General features: G+C 46.2%; 19 protein-coding genes across 19 annotated transcripts; 9 read left to right on the forward strand and 10 right to left on the reverse strand.

The window, feature by feature from the left end:
- Window positions 1–88: 88 nt before the first annotated feature.
- LOC137270030 (histone H2A) lies at window positions 89–469 on the reverse strand. The gene has a single exon (XM_067803842.1). The coding sequence runs from the start codon at window positions 467–469 to the stop codon at window positions 89–91; it is 381 nt and encodes a 126-aa protein (XP_067659943.1).
- A 222-nt stretch (window positions 470–691) lies between these two features.
- On the forward strand, window positions 692–1,365 carry LOC137270042 (histone H2B, gonadal). Its single transcript, XM_067803853.1, has one exon. It carries the CDS (start codon window positions 692–694, stop codon window positions 1,058–1,060), a length of 369 nt encoding a protein of 122 aa, XP_067659954.1. The 3' UTR covers window positions 1,061–1,365.
- A 291-nt stretch (window positions 1,366–1,656) lies between these two features.
- Window positions 1,657–1,968, reverse strand: LOC137270029 (histone H4). The gene has a single exon (XM_067803841.1). The coding sequence runs from the start codon at window positions 1,966–1,968 to the stop codon at window positions 1,657–1,659; it is 312 nt and encodes a 103-aa protein (XP_067659942.1).
- A 457-nt stretch (window positions 1,969–2,425) lies between these two features.
- Window positions 2,426–2,836, forward strand: LOC137270022 (histone H3). The gene has a single exon (XM_067803835.1). The coding sequence runs from the start codon at window positions 2,426–2,428 to the stop codon at window positions 2,834–2,836; it is 411 nt and encodes a 136-aa protein (XP_067659936.1).
- An 832-nt stretch (window positions 2,837–3,668) lies between these two features.
- LOC137270026 (histone H2A) lies at window positions 3,669–4,049 on the reverse strand. The gene has a single exon (XM_067803838.1). The coding sequence runs from the start codon at window positions 4,047–4,049 to the stop codon at window positions 3,669–3,671; it is 381 nt and encodes a 126-aa protein (XP_067659939.1).
- Window positions 4,050–4,268: 219 nt separating this feature from the next.
- LOC137270040 (histone H2B, gonadal) lies at window positions 4,269–4,945 on the forward strand. Its single transcript, XM_067803851.1, has one exon. It carries the CDS (start codon window positions 4,272–4,274, stop codon window positions 4,638–4,640), a length of 369 nt encoding a protein of 122 aa, XP_067659952.1. The 5' UTR covers window positions 4,269–4,271; the 3' UTR covers window positions 4,641–4,945.
- A 291-nt stretch (window positions 4,946–5,236) lies between these two features.
- LOC137270044 (histone H4) lies at window positions 5,237–5,548 on the reverse strand. The gene has a single exon (XM_067803855.1). It carries the CDS (start codon window positions 5,546–5,548, stop codon window positions 5,237–5,239), a length of 312 nt encoding a protein of 103 aa, XP_067659956.1.
- A 457-nt stretch (window positions 5,549–6,005) lies between these two features.
- On the forward strand, window positions 6,006–6,416 carry LOC137270016 (histone H3). Its single transcript, XM_067803829.1, has one exon. The coding sequence runs from the start codon at window positions 6,006–6,008 to the stop codon at window positions 6,414–6,416; it is 411 nt and encodes a 136-aa protein (XP_067659930.1).
- An 832-nt stretch (window positions 6,417–7,248) lies between these two features.
- On the reverse strand, window positions 7,249–7,629 carry LOC137270028 (histone H2A). Its single transcript, XM_067803840.1, has one exon. It carries the CDS (start codon window positions 7,627–7,629, stop codon window positions 7,249–7,251), a length of 381 nt encoding a protein of 126 aa, XP_067659941.1.
- A 222-nt stretch (window positions 7,630–7,851) lies between these two features.
- On the forward strand, window positions 7,852–8,525 carry LOC137270039 (histone H2B, gonadal). Its single transcript, XM_067803850.1, has one exon. The coding sequence runs from the start codon at window positions 7,852–7,854 to the stop codon at window positions 8,218–8,220; it is 369 nt and encodes a 122-aa protein (XP_067659951.1). The 3' UTR covers window positions 8,221–8,525.
- A 291-nt stretch (window positions 8,526–8,816) lies between these two features.
- Window positions 8,817–9,128, reverse strand: LOC137270045 (histone H4). Its single transcript, XM_067803856.1, has one exon. The coding sequence runs from the start codon at window positions 9,126–9,128 to the stop codon at window positions 8,817–8,819; it is 312 nt and encodes a 103-aa protein (XP_067659957.1).
- A 457-nt stretch (window positions 9,129–9,585) lies between these two features.
- LOC137270019 (histone H3) lies at window positions 9,586–9,996 on the forward strand. The gene has a single exon (XM_067803832.1). It carries the CDS (start codon window positions 9,586–9,588, stop codon window positions 9,994–9,996), a length of 411 nt encoding a protein of 136 aa, XP_067659933.1.
- Window positions 9,997–10,828: 832 nt separating this feature from the next.
- On the reverse strand, window positions 10,829–11,209 carry LOC137270027 (histone H2A). The gene has a single exon (XM_067803839.1). It carries the CDS (start codon window positions 11,207–11,209, stop codon window positions 10,829–10,831), a length of 381 nt encoding a protein of 126 aa, XP_067659940.1.
- A 222-nt stretch (window positions 11,210–11,431) lies between these two features.
- LOC137270037 (histone H2B, gonadal) lies at window positions 11,432–12,105 on the forward strand. Its single transcript, XM_067803849.1, has one exon. It carries the CDS (start codon window positions 11,432–11,434, stop codon window positions 11,798–11,800), a length of 369 nt encoding a protein of 122 aa, XP_067659950.1. The 3' UTR covers window positions 11,801–12,105.
- A 291-nt stretch (window positions 12,106–12,396) lies between these two features.
- On the reverse strand, window positions 12,397–12,708 carry LOC137270047 (histone H4). Its single transcript, XM_067803857.1, has one exon. It carries the CDS (start codon window positions 12,706–12,708, stop codon window positions 12,397–12,399), a length of 312 nt encoding a protein of 103 aa, XP_067659958.1.
- Window positions 12,709–13,165: 457 nt separating this feature from the next.
- LOC137270020 (histone H3) lies at window positions 13,166–13,576 on the forward strand. Its single transcript, XM_067803833.1, has one exon. It carries the CDS (start codon window positions 13,166–13,168, stop codon window positions 13,574–13,576), a length of 411 nt encoding a protein of 136 aa, XP_067659934.1.
- An 832-nt stretch (window positions 13,577–14,408) lies between these two features.
- Window positions 14,409–14,789, reverse strand: LOC137270025 (histone H2A). The gene has a single exon (XM_067803837.1). The coding sequence runs from the start codon at window positions 14,787–14,789 to the stop codon at window positions 14,409–14,411; it is 381 nt and encodes a 126-aa protein (XP_067659938.1).
- A 222-nt stretch (window positions 14,790–15,011) lies between these two features.
- Window positions 15,012–15,685, forward strand: LOC137270036 (histone H2B, gonadal). The gene has a single exon (XM_067803848.1). It carries the CDS (start codon window positions 15,012–15,014, stop codon window positions 15,378–15,380), a length of 369 nt encoding a protein of 122 aa, XP_067659949.1. The 3' UTR covers window positions 15,381–15,685.
- A 291-nt stretch (window positions 15,686–15,976) lies between these two features.
- LOC137270048 (histone H4) lies at window positions 15,977–16,288 on the reverse strand. The gene has a single exon (XM_067803858.1). It carries the CDS (start codon window positions 16,286–16,288, stop codon window positions 15,977–15,979), a length of 312 nt encoding a protein of 103 aa, XP_067659959.1.
- Between the last annotated feature and the right edge of the window lie 248 nt (window positions 16,289–16,536).

The following is a 16,536-nucleotide window of genomic DNA, read 5'->3' on the forward strand; positions in this document are numbered from 1 at the left end:
AGTTTGTTTTCATCATATTTCCAAGCATTCTTTTGTGTGATTTGGTGGTCCTGAAAAGGACCGTTGATGGAGAAGCGTGGGTGGAAATTTACTTTCCGGCAGACTTTTGCGTCTTCTTGGGGAGAAGGACAGCCTGGATGTTGGGGAGGACACCACCTTGGGCGATGGTTACTCCGGACAGAAGTTTGTTCAACTCCTCGTCGTTCCTAATGGCCAGCTGCAGATGTCTGGGGATGATTCTGGTCTTCTTGTTGTCTCTTGCGGCGTTACCTGCCAACTCAAGAACCTCAGCGGCGAGGTATTCCAAAACGGCAGCCAGGTACACTGGGGCTCCGGCACCCACGCGTTCGGCATAGTTTCCTTTACGGAGGAGGCGATGGATACGTCCAACGGGGAACTGAAGTCCGGCCCTGGAGGATCGGGACTTGGATTTGCCCTTGACTTTTCCGCCTTTACCACGTCCTGACATGTTGGTAGTTTTATCGATATGCAACAACAAGCAACGAACTCAGCCCATTTATACGGCCCTATACAAAGCAACTGGACGCGCACCGGGTCGAAACATGGATTTTGCCGGGAAGGTTGTCTTCTCCGACGTCCGCGCGCTCAAAACCTCCGATCCGATCCGCTGTATAAAAGGCCTGAGATCGCCAAATCCATATACACAATCTTGCACTGCTTCAGTATCAACATGCCACCAAAGGTTAGTTCTAAAGGAGCTAAGAAAGCCGGAAAGGCAAAGGCCGCACGTGTCGGCGACAAGAAAAAGAAGAGGAGGAGGAAGGAAAGTTACAGCATCTACATCTACAAGGTGTTGAAACAGGTGCACCCTGACACTGGTATCAGCAGCAAAGCTATGTCCATCATGAACAGCTTTGTCAACGATATCTTCGAGAGAATCGCCGCCGAGGCATCCCGTCTCGCTCATTACAACAAGCGATCCACTATCACCTCTCGGGAGATCCAAACCGCTGTCCGTCTTCTCCTCCCCGGTGAACTGGCCAAGCACGCCGTCTCTGAGGGTACTAAGGCCGTCACCAAGTACACCAGCTCCAAGTAGACAGTTCACCTACGGGCTTCTGCTTACCACCCAACGGTCCTTTTCAGGACCACCAACTCTCACAAAAGAACACTTGAAAACAAGTAATTAGACTCAGAGAAACACAACAAAACATAACGTGTAGAAACTAAACACAAATAGGAGAGAACACTCACGAGTATTAATGTAAGCCCTATGTATTCTTCATACATAACGTTATAATTATCCATGTTTCTTTTTCTTTAAAAAACAAAACAAACAAAAAACAAACAAACAAACGGTTTAAATTTGTAACCTATACCTGATTACAATACACAATCAACGCATCTAATCTACTCACTTACTAACTGGCTGTTATTGTTTTCTGGTTCCACATATCATCGTTTCACTCATGCTCTTCACTGGTGTGAATCGGTTAACATTTTACTGTGCATTTGAATTTATTCGATTGCATCACGTGCGTGCGTGCGTGCGTGCGTTCGTGTGTGAATGTATTTAGAATGCAAATGAAATAATGACAATGTGTTTTTCATAAAATCAAGTTATCAAGCATTCTTTTGTGTTATTTGGTGGTCCTGAAAAGGACCGTTGAGAGTGTTGGTAAAAACACAAAGTTTTCAACCGCCGAATCCGTAGAGGGTACGTCCCTGGCGTTTCAGGGCGTAGACGACATCCATGGCAGTGACAGTCTTCCTCTTGGCGTGCTCTGTGTAGGTGACGGCATCACGGATGACATTTTCAAGGAAAACTTTCAGGACACCACGGGTCTCTTCGTAAATCAGACCGGAGATACGCTTGACACCACCTCTTCTGGCCAAACGACGGATGGCGGGCTTGGTGATACCCTGGATGTTATCACGCAAAACCTTCCTGTGACGCTTAGCGCCCCCTTTTCCAAGACCTTTACCTCCTTTACCACGTCCTGACATCTTTACTCTGAGAGATTTGCAGACAGAATGTCCTGGGAAAGGCCGGGTTCAGCTTTTAAAGGAACGCGCGGACCTCGGAGAAGACAACCAAGCATAAAAACAGTTGTATTTACGTTCTAGCTAGCATAATAATGGCAAAAACACACTTTTTTTACATAGCGGATACCAATTAGCACTAGTGTGTTCTTACATCACACGTTCATTACGTTTTATTGTCTTGTTTTTGCAGTTATTACAAGTAATTGCCCCAGCCGATGCCAAGAGTTTATACACTAACATCGCATGTGTGAAAACTCACTCACTGAGCCAAGTCAAGTCAGTCCGTACGACCACGAAAAGAAAGGCAACCAATCAGGATAGCTGCTCATCGACCAATCAACGGCCTCCCCGCGCAAGTCCGACTCCCGTCAAGAGCGAGCATCAACTGTGTTTGATTCAGTTTCACTTGTGAATCGAGATGGCACGTACTAAGCAGACAGCGCGTAAATCCACCGGAGGAAAAGCTCCCCGAAAACAGCTAGCCACCAAGGCTGCTCGCAAAAGCGCCCCGGCTACCGGAGGTGTAAAGAAACCTCACAGGTACAGGCCCGGAACAGTCGCCCTTCGTGAGATCCGTCGTTACCAGAAGAGCACCGAGCTTTTGATCAGGAAGCTGCCATTCCAGCGTCTTGTCCGTGAAATTGCCCAAGACTTCAAGACTGATCTACGATTCCAGTCCTCGGCCGTCATGGCCCTTCAGGAGGCTTCCGAGGCTTACCTTGTCGGTCTGTTTGAGGACACCAACTTGTGCGCCATCCACGCCAAGCGTGTCACCATCATGCCGAAGGACATTCAGCTTGCCCGCCGTATCCGTGGGGAGCGAGCTTAAACAGCGGTCCGCTCATATCTATCATAACGGTCCTTTTCAGGACCACCAAATACCCGAAAAGAATGCTTGATTACACGATAATGAAAACACTCGGGACACGAATAAACTTACCAACCAATGATGTTAATTTATGCTTAGGCATATCATTCAGTACGGGCAAAACCTCGCTTTTATATACACAAACGAATTACACACACTCATGGATGTTTATCTTCTATACATATTACAAACCCACGTTTCCAAACAATGAAAATGCATTGCACCCCTAACCCCAAATACATGTACTGTGACACACACACCTATATGCCATTTCAGACGAATTAACCCCAAAGTGCTAGGCGGATAGGGCCGAAACTGTTCTTTCACGCTACCATGTCACAGCTGACGTATGCACCTGACCCAGACATGCACGAATGAAGTAAGCCATAACCCTACCTACCCAACACTATGTTCTGTATAGGCACAGACGTTCTTCATTTACGTTTAAGACCAAACGTACATGTACCGGATCGCCGCTCAAACCTACAAAAGTTGTCTCCCTTCCACTGCACTCTATCCGTGTAGCAGTGATAAATATATTTCTGTAACTGTGAAAGAAACCATTAACTGTAAAGTGTAATTAATATTAGAACTGATATCATCATTTTGGTATTGATTAAATAATTGACATTGTGTATGCGTGTGATTGTATTAATTAGGATAATAATGATTCGATTGTACAAGGTAAACATGGAAAGTTGCTGCAGTTTGTTTTCATCATATTTCCAAGCATTCTTTTGTGTGATTTGGTGGTCCTGAAAAGGACCGTTGATGGAGAAGCGTGGGTGGAAATTTACTTTCCGGCAGACTTTTGCGTCTTCTTGGGGAGAAGGACAGCCTGGATGTTGGGGAGGACACCACCTTGGGCGATGGTTACTCCGGACAGAAGTTTGTTCAACTCCTCGTCGTTCCTAATGGCCAGCTGCAGATGTCTGGGGATGATTCTGGTCTTCTTGTTGTCTCTTGCGGCGTTACCTGCCAACTCAAGAACCTCAGCGGCGAGGTATTCCAAAACGGCAGCCAGGTACACTGGGGCTCCGGCACCCACGCGTTCGGCATAGTTTCCTTTACGGAGGAGGCGATGGATACGTCCAACGGGGAACTGAAGTCCGGCCCTGGAGGATCGGGACTTGGATTTGCCCTTGACTTTTCCGCCTTTACCACGTCCTGACATGTTGGTAGTTTTATCGATATGCAACAACAAGCAACGAACTCAGCCCATTTATACGGCCCTATACAAAGCAACTGGACGCGCACCGGGTCGAAACATGGATTTTGCCGGGAAGGTTGTCTTCTCCGACGTCCGCGCGCTCAAAACCTCCGATCCGATCCGCTGTATAAAAGGCCTGAGATCGCCAAATCCATATACACAATCTTGCACTGCTTCAGTATCAACATGCCACCAAAGGTTAGTTCTAAAGGAGCTAAGAAAGCCGGAAAGGCAAAGGCCGCACGTGTCGGCGACAAGAAAAAGAAGAGGAGGAGGAAGGAAAGTTACAGCATCTACATCTACAAGGTGTTGAAACAGGTGCACCCTGACACTGGTATCAGCAGCAAAGCTATGTCCATCATGAACAGCTTTGTCAACGATATCTTCGAGAGAATCGCCGCCGAGGCATCCCGTCTCGCTCATTACAACAAGCGATCCACTATCACCTCTCGGGAGATCCAAACCGCTGTCCGTCTTCTCCTCCCCGGTGAACTGGCCAAGCACGCCGTCTCTGAGGGTACTAAGGCCGTCACCAAGTACACCAGCTCCAAGTAGACAGTTCACCTACGGGCTTCTGCTTACCACCCAACGGTCCTTTTCAGGACCACCAACTCTCACAAAAGAACACTTGAAAACAAGTAATTAGACTCAGAGAAACACAACAAAACATAACGTGTAGAAACTAAACACAAATAGGAGAGAACACTCACGAGTATTAATGTAAGCCCTATGTATTCTTCATACATAACGTTATAATTATCCATGTTTCTTTTTCTTTAAAAAACAAAACAAACAAAAAACAAACAAACAAACGGTTTAAATTTGTAACCTATACCTGATTACAATACACAATCAACGCATCTAATCTACTCACTTACTAACTGGCTGTTATTGTTTTCTGGTTCCACATATCATCGTTTCACTCATGCTCTTCACTGGTGTGAATCGGTTAACATTTTACTGTGCATTTGAATTTATTCGATTGCATCACGTGCGTGCGTGCGTGCGTGCGTTCGTGTGTGAATGTATTTAGAATGCAAATGAAATAATGACAATGTGTTTTTCATAAAATCAAGTTATCAAGCATTCTTTTGTGTTATTTGGTGGTCCTGAAAAGGACCGTTGAGAGTGTTGGTAAAAACACAAAGTTTTCAACCGCCGAATCCGTAGAGGGTACGTCCCTGGCGTTTCAGGGCGTAGACGACATCCATGGCAGTGACAGTCTTCCTCTTGGCGTGCTCTGTGTAGGTGACGGCATCACGGATGACATTTTCAAGGAAAACTTTCAGGACACCACGGGTCTCTTCGTAAATCAGACCGGAGATACGCTTGACACCACCTCTTCTGGCCAAACGACGGATGGCGGGCTTGGTGATACCCTGGATGTTATCACGCAAAACCTTCCTGTGACGCTTAGCGCCCCCTTTTCCAAGACCTTTACCTCCTTTACCACGTCCTGACATCTTTACTCTGAGAGATTTGCAGACAGAATGTCCTGGGAAAGGCCGGGTTCAGCTTTTAAAGGAACGCGCGGACCTCGGAGAAGACAACCAAGCATAAAAACAGTTGTATTTACGTTCTAGCTAGCATAATAATGGCAAAAACACACTTTTTTTACATAGCGGATACCAATTAGCACTAGTGTGTTCTTACATCACACGTTCATTACGTTTTATTGTCTTGTTTTTGCAGTTATTACAAGTAATTGCCCCAGCCGATGCCAAGAGTTTATACACTAACATCGCATGTGTGAAAACTCACTCACTGAGCCAAGTCAAGTCAGTCCGTACGACCACGAAAAGAAAGGCAACCAATCAGGATAGCTGCTCATCGACCAATCAACGGCCTCCCCGCGCAAGTCCGACTCCCGTCAAGAGCGAGCATCAACTGTGTTTGATTCAGTTTCACTTGTGAATCGAGATGGCACGTACTAAGCAGACAGCGCGTAAATCCACCGGAGGAAAAGCTCCCCGAAAACAGCTAGCCACCAAGGCTGCTCGCAAAAGCGCCCCGGCTACCGGAGGTGTAAAGAAACCTCACAGGTACAGGCCCGGAACAGTCGCCCTTCGTGAGATCCGTCGTTACCAGAAGAGCACCGAGCTTTTGATCAGGAAGCTGCCATTCCAGCGTCTTGTCCGTGAAATTGCCCAAGACTTCAAGACTGATCTACGATTCCAGTCCTCGGCCGTCATGGCCCTTCAGGAGGCTTCCGAGGCTTACCTTGTCGGTCTGTTTGAGGACACCAACTTGTGCGCCATCCACGCCAAGCGTGTCACCATCATGCCGAAGGACATTCAGCTTGCCCGCCGTATCCGTGGGGAGCGAGCTTAAACAGCGGTCCGCTCATATCTATCATAACGGTCCTTTTCAGGACCACCAAATACCCGAAAAGAATGCTTGATTACACGATAATGAAAACACTCGGGACACGAATAAACTTACCAACCAATGATGTTAATTTATGCTTAGGCATATCATTCAGTACGGGCAAAACCTCGCTTTTATATACACAAACGAATTACACACACTCATGGATGTTTATCTTCTATACATATTACAAACCCACGTTTCCAAACAATGAAAATGCATTGCACCCCTAACCCCAAATACATGTACTGTGACACACACACCTATATGCCATTTCAGACGAATTAACCCCAAAGTGCTAGGCGGATAGGGCCGAAACTGTTCTTTCACGCTACCATGTCACAGCTGACGTATGCACCTGACCCAGACATGCACGAATGAAGTAAGCCATAACCCTACCTACCCAACACTATGTTCTGTATAGGCACAGACGTTCTTCATTTACGTTTAAGACCAAACGTACATGTACCGGATCGCCGCTCAAACCTACAAAAGTTGTCTCCCTTCCACTGCACTCTATCCGTGTAGCAGTGATAAATATATTTCTGTAACTGTGAAAGAAACCATTAACTGTAAAGTGTAATTAATATTAGAACTGATATCATCATTTTGGTATTGATTAAATAATTGACATTGTGTATGCGTGTGATTGTATTAATTAGGATAATAATGATTCGATTGTACAAGGTAAACATGGAAAGTTGCTGCAGTTTGTTTTCATCATATTTCCAAGCATTCTTTTGTGTGATTTGGTGGTCCTGAAAAGGACCGTTGATGGAGAAGCGTGGGTGGAAATTTACTTTCCGGCAGACTTTTGCGTCTTCTTGGGGAGAAGGACAGCCTGGATGTTGGGGAGGACACCACCTTGGGCGATGGTTACTCCGGACAGAAGTTTGTTCAACTCCTCGTCGTTCCTAATGGCCAGCTGCAGATGTCTGGGGATGATTCTGGTCTTCTTGTTGTCTCTTGCGGCGTTACCTGCCAACTCAAGAACCTCAGCGGCGAGGTATTCCAAAACGGCAGCCAGGTACACTGGGGCTCCGGCACCCACGCGTTCGGCATAGTTTCCTTTACGGAGGAGGCGATGGATACGTCCAACGGGGAACTGAAGTCCGGCCCTGGAGGATCGGGACTTGGATTTGCCCTTGACTTTTCCGCCTTTACCACGTCCTGACATGTTGGTAGTTTTATCGATATGCAACAACAAGCAACGAACTCAGCCCATTTATACGGCCCTATACAAAGCAACTGGACGCGCACCGGGTCGAAACATGGATTTTGCCGGGAAGGTTGTCTTCTCCGACGTCCGCGCGCTCAAAACCTCCGATCCGATCCGCTGTATAAAAGGCCTGAGATCGCCAAATCCATATACACAATCTTGCACTGCTTCAGTATCAACATGCCACCAAAGGTTAGTTCTAAAGGAGCTAAGAAAGCCGGAAAGGCAAAGGCCGCACGTGTCGGCGACAAGAAAAAGAAGAGGAGGAGGAAGGAAAGTTACAGCATCTACATCTACAAGGTGTTGAAACAGGTGCACCCTGACACTGGTATCAGCAGCAAAGCTATGTCCATCATGAACAGCTTTGTCAACGATATCTTCGAGAGAATCGCCGCCGAGGCATCCCGTCTCGCTCATTACAACAAGCGATCCACTATCACCTCTCGGGAGATCCAAACCGCTGTCCGTCTTCTCCTCCCCGGTGAACTGGCCAAGCACGCCGTCTCTGAGGGTACTAAGGCCGTCACCAAGTACACCAGCTCCAAGTAGACAGTTCACCTACGGGCTTCTGCTTACCACCCAACGGTCCTTTTCAGGACCACCAACTCTCACAAAAGAACACTTGAAAACAAGTAATTAGACTCAGAGAAACACAACAAAACATAACGTGTAGAAACTAAACACAAATAGGAGAGAACACTCACGAGTATTAATGTAAGCCCTATGTATTCTTCATACATAACGTTATAATTATCCATGTTTCTTTTTCTTTAAAAAACAAAACAAACAAAAAACAAACAAACAAACGGTTTAAATTTGTAACCTATACCTGATTACAATACACAATCAACGCATCTAATCTACTCACTTACTAACTGGCTGTTATTGTTTTCTGGTTCCACATATCATCGTTTCACTCATGCTCTTCACTGGTGTGAATCGGTTAACATTTTACTGTGCATTTGAATTTATTCGATTGCATCACGTGCGTGCGTGCGTGCGTGCGTTCGTGTGTGAATGTATTTAGAATGCAAATGAAATAATGACAATGTGTTTTTCATAAAATCAAGTTATCAAGCATTCTTTTGTGTTATTTGGTGGTCCTGAAAAGGACCGTTGAGAGTGTTGGTAAAAACACAAAGTTTTCAACCGCCGAATCCGTAGAGGGTACGTCCCTGGCGTTTCAGGGCGTAGACGACATCCATGGCAGTGACAGTCTTCCTCTTGGCGTGCTCTGTGTAGGTGACGGCATCACGGATGACATTTTCAAGGAAAACTTTCAGGACACCACGGGTCTCTTCGTAAATCAGACCGGAGATACGCTTGACACCACCTCTTCTGGCCAAACGACGGATGGCGGGCTTGGTGATACCCTGGATGTTATCACGCAAAACCTTCCTGTGACGCTTAGCGCCCCCTTTTCCAAGACCTTTACCTCCTTTACCACGTCCTGACATCTTTACTCTGAGAGATTTGCAGACAGAATGTCCTGGGAAAGGCCGGGTTCAGCTTTTAAAGGAACGCGCGGACCTCGGAGAAGACAACCAAGCATAAAAACAGTTGTATTTACGTTCTAGCTAGCATAATAATGGCAAAAACACACTTTTTTTACATAGCGGATACCAATTAGCACTAGTGTGTTCTTACATCACACGTTCATTACGTTTTATTGTCTTGTTTTTGCAGTTATTACAAGTAATTGCCCCAGCCGATGCCAAGAGTTTATACACTAACATCGCATGTGTGAAAACTCACTCACTGAGCCAAGTCAAGTCAGTCCGTACGACCACGAAAAGAAAGGCAACCAATCAGGATAGCTGCTCATCGACCAATCAACGGCCTCCCCGCGCAAGTCCGACTCCCGTCAAGAGCGAGCATCAACTGTGTTTGATTCAGTTTCACTTGTGAATCGAGATGGCACGTACTAAGCAGACAGCGCGTAAATCCACCGGAGGAAAAGCTCCCCGAAAACAGCTAGCCACCAAGGCTGCTCGCAAAAGCGCCCCGGCTACCGGAGGTGTAAAGAAACCTCACAGGTACAGGCCCGGAACAGTCGCCCTTCGTGAGATCCGTCGTTACCAGAAGAGCACCGAGCTTTTGATCAGGAAGCTGCCATTCCAGCGTCTTGTCCGTGAAATTGCCCAAGACTTCAAGACTGATCTACGATTCCAGTCCTCGGCCGTCATGGCCCTTCAGGAGGCTTCCGAGGCTTACCTTGTCGGTCTGTTTGAGGACACCAACTTGTGCGCCATCCACGCCAAGCGTGTCACCATCATGCCGAAGGACATTCAGCTTGCCCGCCGTATCCGTGGGGAGCGAGCTTAAACAGCGGTCCGCTCATATCTATCATAACGGTCCTTTTCAGGACCACCAAATACCCGAAAAGAATGCTTGATTACACGATAATGAAAACACTCGGGACACGAATAAACTTACCAACCAATGATGTTAATTTATGCTTAGGCATATCATTCAGTACGGGCAAAACCTCGCTTTTATATACACAAACGAATTACACACACTCATGGATGTTTATCTTCTATACATATTACAAACCCACGTTTCCAAACAATGAAAATGCATTGCACCCCTAACCCCAAATACATGTACTGTGACACACACACCTATATGCCATTTCAGACGAATTAACCCCAAAGTGCTAGGCGGATAGGGCCGAAACTGTTCTTTCACGCTACCATGTCACAGCTGACGTATGCACCTGACCCAGACATGCACGAATGAAGTAAGCCATAACCCTACCTACCCAACACTATGTTCTGTATAGGCACAGACGTTCTTCATTTACGTTTAAGACCAAACGTACATGTACCGGATCGCCGCTCAAACCTACAAAAGTTGTCTCCCTTCCACTGCACTCTATCCGTGTAGCAGTGATAAATATATTTCTGTAACTGTGAAAGAAACCATTAACTGTAAAGTGTAATTAATATTAGAACTGATATCATCATTTTGGTATTGATTAAATAATTGACATTGTGTATGCGTGTGATTGTATTAATTAGGATAATAATGATTCGATTGTACAAGGTAAACATGGAAAGTTGCTGCAGTTTGTTTTCATCATATTTCCAAGCATTCTTTTGTGTGATTTGGTGGTCCTGAAAAGGACCGTTGATGGAGAAGCGTGGGTGGAAATTTACTTTCCGGCAGACTTTTGCGTCTTCTTGGGGAGAAGGACAGCCTGGATGTTGGGGAGGACACCACCTTGGGCGATGGTTACTCCGGACAGAAGTTTGTTCAACTCCTCGTCGTTCCTAATGGCCAGCTGCAGATGTCTGGGGATGATTCTGGTCTTCTTGTTGTCTCTTGCGGCGTTACCTGCCAACTCAAGAACCTCAGCGGCGAGGTATTCCAAAACGGCAGCCAGGTACACTGGGGCTCCGGCACCCACGCGTTCGGCATAGTTTCCTTTACGGAGGAGGCGATGGATACGTCCAACGGGGAACTGAAGTCCGGCCCTGGAGGATCGGGACTTGGATTTGCCCTTGACTTTTCCGCCTTTACCACGTCCTGACATGTTGGTAGTTTTATCGATATGCAACAACAAGCAACGAACTCAGCCCATTTATACGGCCCTATACAAAGCAACTGGACGCGCACCGGGTCGAAACATGGATTTTGCCGGGAAGGTTGTCTTCTCCGACGTCCGCGCGCTCAAAACCTCCGATCCGATCCGCTGTATAAAAGGCCTGAGATCGCCAAATCCATATACACAATCTTGCACTGCTTCAGTATCAACATGCCACCAAAGGTTAGTTCTAAAGGAGCTAAGAAAGCCGGAAAGGCAAAGGCCGCACGTGTCGGCGACAAGAAAAAGAAGAGGAGGAGGAAGGAAAGTTACAGCATCTACATCTACAAGGTGTTGAAACAGGTGCACCCTGACACTGGTATCAGCAGCAAAGCTATGTCCATCATGAACAGCTTTGTCAACGATATCTTCGAGAGAATCGCCGCCGAGGCATCCCGTCTCGCTCATTACAACAAGCGATCCACTATCACCTCTCGGGAGATCCAAACCGCTGTCCGTCTTCTCCTCCCCGGTGAACTGGCCAAGCACGCCGTCTCTGAGGGTACTAAGGCCGTCACCAAGTACACCAGCTCCAAGTAGACAGTTCACCTACGGGCTTCTGCTTACCACCCAACGGTCCTTTTCAGGACCACCAACTCTCACAAAAGAACACTTGAAAACAAGTAATTAGACTCAGAGAAACACAACAAAACATAACGTGTAGAAACTAAACACAAATAGGAGAGAACACTCACGAGTATTAATGTAAGCCCTATGTATTCTTCATACATAACGTTATAATTATCCATGTTTCTTTTTCTTTAAAAAACAAAACAAACAAAAAACAAACAAACAAACGGTTTAAATTTGTAACCTATACCTGATTACAATACACAATCAACGCATCTAATCTACTCACTTACTAACTGGCTGTTATTGTTTTCTGGTTCCACATATCATCGTTTCACTCATGCTCTTCACTGGTGTGAATCGGTTAACATTTTACTGTGCATTTGAATTTATTCGATTGCATCACGTGCGTGCGTGCGTGCGTGCGTTCGTGTGTGAATGTATTTAGAATGCAAATGAAATAATGACAATGTGTTTTTCATAAAATCAAGTTATCAAGCATTCTTTTGTGTTATTTGGTGGTCCTGAAAAGGACCGTTGAGAGTGTTGGTAAAAACACAAAGTTTTCAACCGCCGAATCCGTAGAGGGTACGTCCCTGGCGTTTCAGGGCGTAGACGACATCCATGGCAGTGACAGTCTTCCTCTTGGCGTGCTCTGTGTAGGTGACGGCATCACGGATGACATTTTCAAGGAAAACTTTCAGGACACCACGGGTCTCTTCGTAAATCAGACCGGAGATACGCTTGACACCACCTCTTCTGGCCAAACGACGGATGGCGGGCTTGGTGATACCCTGGATGTTATCACGCAAAACCTTCCTGTGACGCTTAGCGCCCCCTTTTCCAAGACCTTTACCTCCTTTACCACGTCCTGACATCTTTACTCTGAGAGATTTGCAGACAGAATGTCCTGGGAAAGGCCGGGTTCAGCTTTTAAAGGAACGCGCGGACCTCGGAGAAGACAACCAAGCATAAAAACAGTTGTATTTACGTTCTAGCTAGCATAATAATGGCAAAAACACACTTTTTTTACATAGCGGATACCAATTAGCACTAGTGTGTTCTTACATCACACGTTCATTACGTTTTATTGTCTTGTTTTTGCAGTTATTACAAGTAATTGCCCCAGCCGATGCCAAGAGTTTATACACTAACATCGCATGTGTGAAAACTCACTCACTGAGCCAAGTCAAGTCAGTCCGTACGACCACGAAAAGAAAGGCAACCAATCAGGATAGCTGCTCATCGACCAATCAACGGCCTCCCCGCGCAAGTCCGACTCCCGTCAAGAGCGAGCATCAACTGTGTTTGATTCAGTTTCACTTGTGAATCGAGATGGCACGTACTAAGCAGACAGCGCGTAAATCCACCGGAGGAAAAGCTCCCCGAAAACAGCTAGCCACCAAGGCTGCTCGCAAAAGCGCCCCGGCTACCGGAGGTGTAAAGAAACCTCACAGGTACAGGCCCGGAACAGTCGCCCTTCGTGAGATCCGTCGTTACCAGAAGAGCACCGAGCTTTTGATCAGGAAGCTGCCATTCCAGCGTCTTGTCCGTGAAATTGCCCAAGACTTCAAGACTGATCTACGATTCCAGTCCTCGGCCGTCATGGCCCTTCAGGAGGCTTCCGAGGCTTACCTTGTCGGTCTGTTTGAGGACACCAACTTGTGCGCCATCCACGCCAAGCGTGTCACCATCATGCCGAAGGACATTCAGCTTGCCCGCCGTATCCGTGGGGAGCGAGCTTAAACAGCGGTCCGCTCATATCTATCATAACGGTCCTTTTCAGGACCACCAAATACCCGAAAAGAATGCTTGATTACACGATAATGAAAACACTCGGGACACGAATAAACTTACCAACCAATGATGTTAATTTATGCTTAGGCATATCATTCAGTACGGGCAAAACCTCGCTTTTATATACACAAACGAATTACACACACTCATGGATGTTTATCTTCTATACATATTACAAACCCACGTTTCCAAACAATGAAAATGCATTGCACCCCTAACCCCAAATACATGTACTGTGACACACACACCTATATGCCATTTCAGACGAATTAACCCCAAAGTGCTAGGCGGATAGGGCCGAAACTGTTCTTTCACGCTACCATGTCACAGCTGACGTATGCACCTGACCCAGACATGCACGAATGAAGTAAGCCATAACCCTACCTACCCAACACTATGTTCTGTATAGGCACAGACGTTCTTCATTTACGTTTAAGACCAAACGTACATGTACCGGATCGCCGCTCAAACCTACAAAAGTTGTCTCCCTTCCACTGCACTCTATCCGTGTAGCAGTGATAAATATATTTCTGTAACTGTGAAAGAAACCATTAACTGTAAAGTGTAATTAATATTAGAACTGATATCATCATTTTGGTATTGATTAAATAATTGACATTGTGTATGCGTGTGATTGTATTAATTAGGATAATAATGATTCGATTGTACAAGGTAAACATGGAAAGTTGCTGCAGTTTGTTTTCATCATATTTCCAAGCATTCTTTTGTGTGATTTGGTGGTCCTGAAAAGGACCGTTGATGGAGAAGCGTGGGTGGAAATTTACTTTCCGGCAGACTTTTGCGTCTTCTTGGGGAGAAGGACAGCCTGGATGTTGGGGAGGACACCACCTTGGGCGATGGTTACTCCGGACAGAAGTTTGTTCAACTCCTCGTCGTTCCTAATGGCCAGCTGCAGATGTCTGGGGATGATTCTGGTCTTCTTGTTGTCTCTTGCGGCGTTACCTGCCAACTCAAGAACCTCAGCGGCGAGGTATTCCAAAACGGCAGCCAGGTACACTGGGGCTCCGGCACCCACGCGTTCGGCATAGTTTCCTTTACGGAGGAGGCGATGGATACGTCCAACGGGGAACTGAAGTCCGGCCCTGGAGGATCGGGACTTGGATTTGCCCTTGACTTTTCCGCCTTTACCACGTCCTGACATGTTGGTAGTTTTATCGATATGCAACAACAAGCAACGAACTCAGCCCATTTATACGGCCCTATACAAAGCAACTGGACGCGCACCGGGTCGAAACATGGATTTTGCCGGGAAGGTTGTCTTCTCCGACGTCCGCGCGCTCAAAACCTCCGATCCGATCCGCTGTATAAAAGGCCTGAGATCGCCAAATCCATATACACAATCTTGCACTGCTTCAGTATCAACATGCCACCAAAGGTTAGTTCTAAAGGAGCTAAGAAAGCCGGAAAGGCAAAGGCCGCACGTGTCGGCGACAAGAAAAAGAAGAGGAGGAGGAAGGAAAGTTACAGCATCTACATCTACAAGGTGTTGAAACAGGTGCACCCTGACACTGGTATCAGCAGCAAAGCTATGTCCATCATGAACAGCTTTGTCAACGATATCTTCGAGAGAATCGCCGCCGAGGCATCCCGTCTCGCTCATTACAACAAGCGATCCACTATCACCTCTCGGGAGATCCAAACCGCTGTCCGTCTTCTCCTCCCCGGTGAACTGGCCAAGCACGCCGTCTCTGAGGGTACTAAGGCCGTCACCAAGTACACCAGCTCCAAGTAGACAGTTCACCTACGGGCTTCTGCTTACCACCCAACGGTCCTTTTCAGGACCACCAACTCTCACAAAAGAACACTTGAAAACAAGTAATTAGACTCAGAGAAACACAACAAAACATAACGTGTAGAAACTAAACACAAATAGGAGAGAACACTCACGAGTATTAATGTAAGCCCTATGTATTCTTCATACATAACGTTATAATTATCCATGTTTCTTTTTCTTTAAAAAACAAAACAAACAAAAAACAAACAAACAAACGGTTTAAATTTGTAACCTATACCTGATTACAATACACAATCAACGCATCTAATCTACTCACTTACTAACTGGCTGTTATTGTTTTCTGGTTCCACATATCATCGTTTCACTCATGCTCTTCACTGGTGTGAATCGGTTAACATTTTACTGTGCATTTGAATTTATTCGATTGCATCACGTGCGTGCGTGCGTGCGTGCGTTCGTGTGTGAATGTATTTAGAATGCAAATGAAATAATGACAATGTGTTTTTCATAAAATCAAGTTATCAAGCATTCTTTTGTGTTATTTGGTGGTCCTGAAAAGGACCGTTGAGAGTGTTGGTAAAAACACAAAGTTTTCAACCGCCGAATCCGTAGAGGGTACGTCCCTGGCGTTTCAGGGCGTAGACGACATCCATGGCAGTGACAGTCTTCCTCTTGGCGTGCTCTGTGTAGGTGACGGCATCACGGATGACATTTTCAAGGAAAACTTTCAGGACACCACGGGTCTCTTCGTAAATCAGACCGGAGATACGCTTGACACCACCTCTTCTGGCCAAACGACGGATGGCGGGCTTGGTGATACCCTGGATGTTATCACGCAAAACCTTCCTGTGACGCTTAGCGCCCCCTTTTCCAAGACCTTTACCTCCTTTACCACGTCCTGACATCTTTACTCTGAGAGATTTGCAGACAGAATGTCCTGGGAAAGGCCGGGTTCAGCTTTTAAAGGAACGCGCGGACCTCGGAGAAGACAACCAAGCATAAAAACAGTTGTATTTACGTTCTAGCTAGCATAATAATGGCAAAAACACACTTTTTTTACATAGCGGATACCAATTAGCACTAGTGTGTTCTTACATCACACGTTCATTACGTTTTATTGTCTTGTTTTTGCAGTTATTACAAGTAATTGCCC

The sequence above is a fragment of the Haliotis asinina genome, unplaced genomic scaffold, assembly GCF_037392515.1.
Source record: "Haliotis asinina isolate JCU_RB_2024 unplaced genomic scaffold, JCU_Hal_asi_v2 scaffold_27, whole genome shotgun sequence".
Classification (NCBI taxonomy): Eukaryota; Metazoa; Mollusca; class Gastropoda; order Lepetellida; family Haliotidae; genus Haliotis; species Haliotis asinina.

Bases quoted from the DNA above. Each gene is read 5' to 3' on its own strand.
- LOC137270019 (XM_067803832.1), top strand. From the start codon at position 9,586: ATGGCACGTACTAAGCAGACAGCGCGTAAATCCACCGGAGGAAAAGCT.
- LOC137270045 (XM_067803856.1), bottom strand. From the start codon at position 9,128: ATGTCAGGACGTGGTAAAGGAGGTAAAGGTCTTGGAAAAGGGGGCGCT.
- LOC137270044 (XM_067803855.1), bottom strand. From the start codon at position 5,548: ATGTCAGGACGTGGTAAAGGAGGTAAAGGTCTTGGAAAAGGGGGCGCT.
- LOC137270040 (XM_067803851.1), top strand. From the start codon at position 4,272: ATGCCACCAAAGGTTAGTTCTAAAGGAGCTAAGAAAGCCGGAAAGGCA.
- LOC137270025 (XM_067803837.1), bottom strand. From the start codon at position 14,789: ATGTCAGGACGTGGTAAAGGCGGAAAAGTCAAGGGCAAATCCAAGTCC.
- LOC137270048 (XM_067803858.1), bottom strand. From the start codon at position 16,288: ATGTCAGGACGTGGTAAAGGAGGTAAAGGTCTTGGAAAAGGGGGCGCT.
- LOC137270016 (XM_067803829.1), top strand. From the start codon at position 6,006: ATGGCACGTACTAAGCAGACAGCGCGTAAATCCACCGGAGGAAAAGCT.
- LOC137270020 (XM_067803833.1), top strand. From the start codon at position 13,166: ATGGCACGTACTAAGCAGACAGCGCGTAAATCCACCGGAGGAAAAGCT.
- LOC137270037 (XM_067803849.1), top strand. From the start codon at position 11,432: ATGCCACCAAAGGTTAGTTCTAAAGGAGCTAAGAAAGCCGGAAAGGCA.
- LOC137270027 (XM_067803839.1), bottom strand. From the start codon at position 11,209: ATGTCAGGACGTGGTAAAGGCGGAAAAGTCAAGGGCAAATCCAAGTCC.
- LOC137270047 (XM_067803857.1), bottom strand. From the start codon at position 12,708: ATGTCAGGACGTGGTAAAGGAGGTAAAGGTCTTGGAAAAGGGGGCGCT.
- LOC137270026 (XM_067803838.1), bottom strand. From the start codon at position 4,049: ATGTCAGGACGTGGTAAAGGCGGAAAAGTCAAGGGCAAATCCAAGTCC.
- LOC137270042 (XM_067803853.1), top strand. From the start codon at position 692: ATGCCACCAAAGGTTAGTTCTAAAGGAGCTAAGAAAGCCGGAAAGGCA.
- LOC137270039 (XM_067803850.1), top strand. From the start codon at position 7,852: ATGCCACCAAAGGTTAGTTCTAAAGGAGCTAAGAAAGCCGGAAAGGCA.
- LOC137270028 (XM_067803840.1), bottom strand. From the start codon at position 7,629: ATGTCAGGACGTGGTAAAGGCGGAAAAGTCAAGGGCAAATCCAAGTCC.
- LOC137270029 (XM_067803841.1), bottom strand. From the start codon at position 1,968: ATGTCAGGACGTGGTAAAGGAGGTAAAGGTCTTGGAAAAGGGGGCGCT.
- LOC137270036 (XM_067803848.1), top strand. From the start codon at position 15,012: ATGCCACCAAAGGTTAGTTCTAAAGGAGCTAAGAAAGCCGGAAAGGCA.
- LOC137270030 (XM_067803842.1), bottom strand. From the start codon at position 469: ATGTCAGGACGTGGTAAAGGCGGAAAAGTCAAGGGCAAATCCAAGTCC.
- LOC137270022 (XM_067803835.1), top strand. From the start codon at position 2,426: ATGGCACGTACTAAGCAGACAGCGCGTAAATCCACCGGAGGAAAAGCT.